Source organism: Geospiza fortis, unplaced genomic scaffold, assembly GCF_000277835.1.
Source record: "Geospiza fortis unplaced genomic scaffold, GeoFor_1.0 scaffold636, whole genome shotgun sequence".
Taxonomy (NCBI): Eukaryota; Metazoa; Chordata; class Aves; order Passeriformes; family Thraupidae; genus Geospiza; species Geospiza fortis.
In genome coordinates, this window is record NW_005054435.1 from 1,108,329 (window position 1) to 1,116,393 (window position 8,065).

General features: G+C 41.2%; 1 protein-coding gene across 1 annotated transcript; it reads right to left on the reverse strand.

Moving 5' to 3' along the window:
• Positions 1–3,539: 3,539 nt before the first annotated feature.
• On the reverse strand, positions 3,540–8,025 carry LOC102033682 (centrin-2). Its single transcript, XM_031061997.1, has 5 exons — positions 7,735–8,025; positions 6,437–6,592; positions 5,355–5,483; positions 5,118–5,255; positions 3,540–4,883 (listed from the first exon to the last, which is right to left on the reverse strand). Exons 3-5 carry the CDS (start codon positions 5,475–5,477, stop codon positions 4,794–4,796), a joined length of 351 nt encoding a protein of 116 aa, XP_030917857.1. The 5' UTR covers positions 5,478–5,483; positions 6,437–6,592; positions 7,735–8,025; the 3' UTR covers positions 3,540–4,793.
• Between the last annotated feature and the right edge of the window lie 40 nt (positions 8,026–8,065).

Here is an 8,065-nt window from a genome sequence, read left to right on the forward strand (position 1 = left end):
ATATTGCTATTTTTAATGTCATTGGCAATAATAAGAGTTGTTTTCTGCAGAATGAGCCGAAGCATTTAGCCCAGCCAGACAGTGACCCAGTTTATCATGTTTCAACAAAACATATTTATATATATTTCACAGCACAAGCAGAAATAATATTCAAACCTCTTGGCCATTTTGATGAGTACTTTATTGGTTCCTAATGTTAAGGAGGAGGATGAGAAAGAGCCATGTAAAGGGATATGTTTACTGAACACTAGTCTCAACTGTGTAATAGTCTTGGAGAAAATAGTAGTAGTAGTACTTGGAGAAAATAGTAGTAGTAGTAGTTTTAGCATGTATTTTGCCTGATATCTGCTCTAGATGGACTGTACCTTCACTAACATGGATTTTTTTCATCTAGGCAAAAAATATCTTTTTACTTCTGCAAAAGGTACCACAACTAACATTAATAACTTCATTAATAATTCAGTTAATCTGATAGGGGAAAAAACCAAAACAAACCCTAAAAACTTTGTTAAAATTATGTCCTTTCCAAAAGGAGCTATTCTGCAGCAATTCTGTTCAATCTCATGAGTATATTATGGACTGATTTAAACAAAACATTCAAAAGATTTGTGGAAACCACTCTTGTGTTGATTTCTTGGCCAATCATGTCCTAAGCTCTTTAAAGAGGAAACATGGGGAGCACAAACTTAAAATTTACACTGAGATGATCTAACACCATGTTTTTAAAAGCTGCTTAAATGTTGCTTTTTTAAACTGAAATACCTTTAATCTACAATGTTTGTGGTCACTTTTTCCTTGATGCTTATAGCTTTTATAGTACTTCTTATTTGGATGTCTGAAAAAATTTAGAGGAAAGTATGTTTATCTGTTTTCTCTATATTGAGGTGGAGAAGGAACCATACTAGTAAGCAATTTCAGACAATAGCATGGATGTGTGAATTATGTTGGTTTTGTCTCATTGCACTAAGCTATGTTTTTGGGTTCAAAATAATGTTGGAAATGGGCTAGGTTAGCTGTTCCATTTGCTTCCCATGGAAACCTGTTTTTATGGCTTTATTTAATGTGGGGGGGAGGTTCATTTCATAGTGAAACTTATGTCACTGCTAGAACCAGTCAGAAGCTTTCAGAGGAAATAAAGTGGCCTTGAGAGCAAGGGAATTTTACACCTTTGCAGCCCAGGCTTTACAGTTTGCTTTGTTAATATTCTTTGTGTTTAATCTAATTCAGACAAGCAAAAAACAAACAAACAAACAAACAAACAAACAAAAAACCAAAAAAAAGCCTTGAGCAATTTCAAGTTCAGCAATTAGTGGCAGCCAGGACTGCAAAGAGTTCAAGAACTGTAGGTTTAGGTCCCCACAAGGCCTAAAGATCAACACACTCACCTTGGGGACAAGAGTCTAGTTGTCAAATCCTCGTTCCTGTTGAAGCAAGGCCACGATTCCAGCTTTCCCACATCCCAAGGGAGGGCCACAAGCATCCTGCAGCAAGCCTGGCTCTGGCTCTCAGCTGGAAGTGGTTCCATTTGATAGCAGTATTCCCAAAGGGACAAAAGAACTCTACAGAGTGGTCAGAGCACTCGGGGGCACTGTGTGAAAGGCAAGTTGAGTTCTCTGCTCTCCTGAGAGAGTGCCTGCAATTATTGATACAGAGTGGGAGTTTCAGAAAGTGTGGTTTGGGGGTTTAGCTTTGAACAACTGACTAATAATTACAGCATTTTGCACATGGGTTGTGAGAGAAGCCTTGCATTCTTCCTTTCACAGAAAATATTTCTGTATCCAACCACGTATTTCAAGGCCAGTCTGGACGATGTTTGTGTGCCTACTTTCCCTCCTCATTGAAAGCCACAGCGGAGGCAAAGCAGCATCAAAGCCTCACGCTCCCCACACGTCAGTAACTGGATGCCCTCTAGCGAGGCTGCCACGCTCTCAGATCCATCGGCCCTCGCTGTATGGAGAGGTGTGACACAAAGGAAGCTGGCTTTGCAGCGTTATCCCCTGAGGCTGCCTTTCCTCAAGTGGCCAAGGCTCATCTCAGCCTCTAGACGGAGCAGTTTGCTGCCCTGTGCCCTGATCAAAATCCACTTATGCCATGCAGGGGCGTTTAAAAGCATCTGGAGTGTGGCAATGTTTGGTTTATTGAACTCAGCGAGGAGGTTTCCAAGGAGTTAATATTGAACATTTCAAATGTTTGGTGTGACTTCACCAGGCAGTTTGCAGGATGTGTCTTCAAAAGTGTAAATGACCAATTTAAATATTTTAATATTAAATGCCTCATCAGTTTATGGAACTATTTGGGCTCTGTTAGTAAGACTCCTGGCATGTGAATATACACAAATGTTTCCTGTGTTGCTTCCCCCCATCCTCTTTTAAATGCCAAGATTAGGTGTACCTGAAAAGGAACCTTTTTTCTTCTGCAGTGTTAGAAGCTGATCCTGTGCTCATTGCTCTGAAAACAAACTCACACCTAATGAAGTGAGAGCACAGCACTCCTTGGCAGTTCCTTGGGTCTTTTTTCCCTAAAGGCAGCTGAAGATTTGCCTGAGTGAGGGACTGGCAGGACTGTTGGACTGTACTGTGGGCCTGAGAGATGATGCAGAAGTTAGAAGCTGCATGTGGGAGATTAAAATTGCCATGCAATTGTCATATTTTGGAATATAACTTGGAAGCAATTTTTTTCCTCTTGAACTATTTTGTATTTTATTAAAAGCCTGGTACTTTTCCAGTTCAAAACATATCTCATTAGAAGACATTTGCAATATTATCTTCAGCTGTTTATTGCCCTTACCAGTGCTTTGAAATTTAGGTGTCTGCCAGACACAAACTGCAGTTCCACTTTCCTTTCTGTGCAGTGTCTGCCTAGAAGGAACACTCAGAGTGAAAACCAGGCTTTGCTGATGGTGCAGAGGAAGGATCTCAGCTGGGTGCACACAATGAATGTCTGAATTGCAGCCACCTGAGGGGAATCTGCAGGTGCCAGGTAAGGACCCACTCTCGTGTCAGCATAAGGAGAAAAGGGATGGAAAGAATGGGTTTACAGAGCACCATGAGATGCTTGTTAACACTTGCAAGTTTTGTGCTCATTCAGACACTGCTTGACATTCCAGACTTCAGAGATTAATGGGCAAGCCAGAAATAACATTTCACAATTGTAGTACACATGGCAGGGATGATTGTGTGGCTTTTTCCTACCTTCAGGGCAGATAATGGGATTAGAACAGGAAGAGAGAAGTGACATGCATCATAGGTAAACCACAGTCATCAATCTCTTCCTGTGGCAGCACAAAAAAAAGTACAGTCACTCTTAATAGGCTCTGGGATTCCCCATAATCAACTAGAACTTCAAATTTCCCTTTCTGAATATATGTGGTTAGTGCTAGAAACTTTTAATCAGCAGAGTGGAAGAGGAATTATGTGACAGACTACTGCACCTAAGAATTCGTCTCTTAGAAAGAAGAGATAAATGAAAGTGAAAATAGGCTTGTTGAACCATTTAAGACTTTAAAATAATTAAGGAAAAAAGAGAACAAGCACAAAAACTTAACTTGCAAAACAGTTTTATTTCACACTTATACAAAGGTAAGACATTTTAAAACACTTGCAGTACTACAGATTACATCTATAGCCGCCATGTTAACAGGGGACTTCTCAGGCCTCTGGAGCTTTACAGGATTTGAAAGTTTTGAAGCTGATTGTCTATACAGGATAAACCCTCCTGCAGAGCAACATAATCACATAGCAGGCTGTGTGTCACTGCTCTATAATTCAGAAGGAAATGTGACTCTCCAATTAGTCCTGGATTGACAGTATATGAAAGAAATACTGAAGAAAATGAAGGTACTACTAAAAAAAACCACCCCAAAACCTGTGATGTGCAAAATGGATTTGGACTGCATGGATTTAAACATATTCAGTGCTCCACAGATGTCCATGGTGACCTACTTTTTCACTTCAGATGCAAATCCTCTCTGCAGTGTAACTGTCAGCAAGACAAAATTTACTCTCCTGCACCATGGAACTGAACTTTTTAGGTCCCTGAAATCCTGGAATAACAGCAACTCTGGGGATGCCTGGGGAGTAAGAACAATGGCACAAGGTGTTGCCTGGTTATAAACAACAAACTTTGGTCACCCAAGCAGGTTACATTCAAGTTTCATTCTGGTTTCAGGTGATCAGCTAAACACAAGAACATCTATGGATAGCACAAAGCTCCAAAGGAAAAGCCAAATCTACATTTGCTTTCCATTAAATCCAAAAACAACTTGCCATAGGAAAACAGTGTTTCATACAGAAATACAGACAAATATACAATTAATTTTAGAGTCTTTCGTGGAAATAAACAACAGGAGACAAATACCAAAAGATAACCTAAAAAACCTTCAAAGGAATAAAAAATACTGCGCTTGTCCCTTCAATCAGTAACCTTAGAAAAGGCAAAGTAGCCTTTCCCAGCAGCAGTGGGCATCTTCACATCTGAAGTGAAGTATCTTTTAGTTAAATAGTAAAACACAGCAGTTTTTATCCAAAATGGCAATCAGGGAAGTTGTTATGGTAGAGGGGAAGGGACCCTGCCTTGCAGTATCTTCCTTGACTTCTGCAGTATCTCATTTTGGCAGTCTTGGGTACTGCAGCCCTCCCTCCCCAATCATCTTTGTTTAAAAAGAGAAATAAACAAAAAAATCTGCCCTTTCAAACTCTGTTCACATGGCAGAAAACATGCAGGAGGCACAAGCCCAGTTTTTAAACCTTTTCCAGGTTATCTTTTGGACCAGCTGTATAGCAAGGCAACAGATATTAGTATAAGCTAGTTTTCTTCATGATTCTCAAAAATTCTTGCTCGCTTACTTCCCCATCTCCATCTCGATCAGCTTCATCAATCATTTCCTACAAAACACAATGTACATTTCATCAGGCACTGGACTCTAAACACAACACAATCCACTCATTAAAACAACAATAAATCAGAGGCCCATCATGTGAAAACAACAATGTATTTGACTGCTTTTCATATTTCTGATCTCTCAGCCCTTCTGATATAGCAGTAAATTCCCACCCAATCCCTGGCAGATACAGAAATGGTCTGTGCCTGTTAGAAAAGCTCTGGCAATCAGAATTTACCTGAAGTTCTTCATCTGTTAAATTTTCTCCCAGCTCCTTGGCAACCCTCTTCAAGTTTTTGAATGAAATTTTTCCTGTGCCATCATCATCAAATAATCTGAAAGCTTTCAGGATTTCTTCTTTTGAATCCTTTTCGCTCTAAACCAAGAGTAAAGCATATGTTAATCAGAAAACCCCTGACACTGAGATGTTCCTTGCTCTTATGCTGCCACAAGAACTTCTGCTAAGAGTTCCTACCATTTTTTGTGTCATCATAGCCAAAAAGTCTTCAAAGTTGATGGTGCCACTTCCTTCCTTGTCAATATCTGCTATCATCTTCTTAATCTCTTCCTTCTTTGGCTCAAAGCCTAAGGCACGCATTGCAACCTGTGCCAAAGCAGCAAAACCAATTCTGTTAGGAGGCCACCAGAATTTTGGTCTAAGAGCTGAGCTAAAGCCTGTTTCATTTCCTTGTCCAGAACTCTAGTCACAACTCACTGCCATGGAAACACCTTGGTGTCCTCTACCATCTTCTTTCATCTTGCTGAACAATAATAGTGTTGGTTTGATTTTTTTATGGTGTTGTTTTTCCTATATAGTAGTGGAAATCCATAGTTTATATCAGGCAGAGGTAATTTTCAGGTTACAGAAATTGAGATTTCAGAAATTGAGGTTTACAGAAATTGAGGTTTCACATGCAGAAATTGAGCAGAGTGTATGTAAGAAATCAAGGTAAAGAAGGTAAGTAAATTTAAAGTGTTCATGCTTACAAAAAAATCAAACCCATAAAATCACAGGGAGACAACTGATATTCATCTTCCCCCTTGTACTACTGTATGTGTGCAAGTGCACACACACTGCCTCACTTGTAACTGAAACACAACTCAGATCTCTTTTTTGTTCTTTTTTAAATTAAAAACCAGGTATTTTTTGGATTACATATATGCAAATATGGTTGTAACTTTCCTGAATGCGTGCAAAATCTGTGTTTAGTTCTCAGCTGAAGTAAATATTTGATACTCTGATACTCATCCCAGAACAACAAAAGTCTGCTTCCCAGGAACAAGCACCTTAGTCATGAAACCTGAAACTGTTTAGTTTCTCTAAAGCTCAGCTACTCAAAGCTGTCAGATTTAAATAGCTACATAGAGAAGCCTGTCTGCTTCAAGCATTACATGCAGAGTGCACCCCAAATTCAGTCATGACAGCAAGCCATTACTCTTCCTTGTACTCCAAAAACTGCTTTAAAATAGGGTTGGACAAACAGAAAAAGCAGCTGCAATTTTGAGATCAAAGATATTTTCACCTCAGAGGAAAAAGAAAAAAAAAAGTTTGAAAACCTTCAGTTCTTTTATGTCGATGCTTCCAGATCCATCAGTGTCAAACAAATCAAAAGCTTCTCTGATCTCCTGCTTTTGCTCTTCTGTAAGTTCAGGTTTCAAGCCACTTTTCTTCCTCTGGGCTGTACCTAAGCCAGGTTTTCTATAGTTGGATGCCTTCAGAAAGTGAAGGGAGAGAGCAGATAAGAAACAGCACCTTCCTGGGAGAATTTCAAATACACTTAATTATAAATGAGAACAGTAATACAGTAGAGGTGAGAGACATTCCTTGCTGCCAATGATAGACATTGAGTCTCTAGGTCAATTTCCTTAGGTTACTGTAGAAAGAAAAAAAGAGATTTTGTTTCTGAGGAATGTGGATTTGGCCTTCCTGTTTTCTGTTTTAAACTGAAGTATTATCAATTCAAGGAATAATGCCAAAAAACAGGTGGACAGCCTGAAAATGAATACTCCATTGAGGTGACCACAACCCTCTGCACCTCCTGCCAGTTGCCTTTCCTGCAGGTTTACCTGAAAAATATGAGTACAGCATCCTCACAGCTAAAGAGGGTGGTTGCTTAGGGTCTTGGCTGTAAATAAGACTCAAAATCAGCCACTCCTGTGGGAAACGAGTTTAAAGGGAGCCGTGTGGCTCCAGGCTGCCTGTCCATTGAGTAGATGTGGAGCCAGGCAGCAACGTACAGTGGGAGCAGCGAGATAACACACGATCTGTCCCATAAGGAGAACTAATCTGCTTGTGCTGAGCTGGTGCATCATTATCCAGGACACTTCCGAGACTCTTCCTGCCTCTGGTGTAAGCCAGTGCAGGAGAGAGTGTCCCTCCCCATCTATAAAGCAGGGAAAACCCCTTCCTCAAGTATAGTTTTGGTTTTAAATCAGCAGCAGACAGATTTTCATGCTGCAGTCTGGAATCTGCACAGGATTGTGGAAGGAAAGGCAGTCGCTTCCACCCCCAGCTCCAAGTGGCTAGGCTTTATAGAAGTAAATAAAACAAGCACAAAGCAAGGGATTTGTTACCTAGTTACTGCTGACCAGTGTCTGCCTCTGCTGAATTGTTAACGTGTTTAGGGCTGGGATCTCTCTTTTAACTAACAAGATTCCACTTTCTTCTATTTTTTCTTCATTTTGTTAATGAAATTTCGTTTTCCAACGTGATTTGTCCCTACCAGGTTGGACTGCAAAGCCATTTGTCTGGCTCACCCCTGACTTCCCTCTGCTATTAACACACGTATCAGACTTTTTATATGCTGCACTGGGAAGAAGCCACACAAGACCTTTTCCTGGCTACGGAGACTTACTGTTCCGTTTATTTCACATCTGATTTGTGCAAATCCCTTTCAGGTTCCACCTCCGGGCCTGGCCGGTGCCATTCCCACAACGCTGCCGGGGCCCGAACGCTGAGCTGCGGTCTGTGAGCTGTGCCAAGAAGAACCAGGCACGCCGAGAGCCGGTGACGCGTTTTGCGAATCCCGGTGTTCTTCCGGGCGCGTTTTTCCCGTTGGAGTAGGGGGCCTTTCTGGGGTGCGCTGCGCGAGGTAACCGGGCAGCAGCGACGGCCTGGGCAGGGGTGGGACCTGCAGGGGGTTTGCACAACGCACGGTGCCGGCGGGAGGGGGCGGAGGGGCTCGG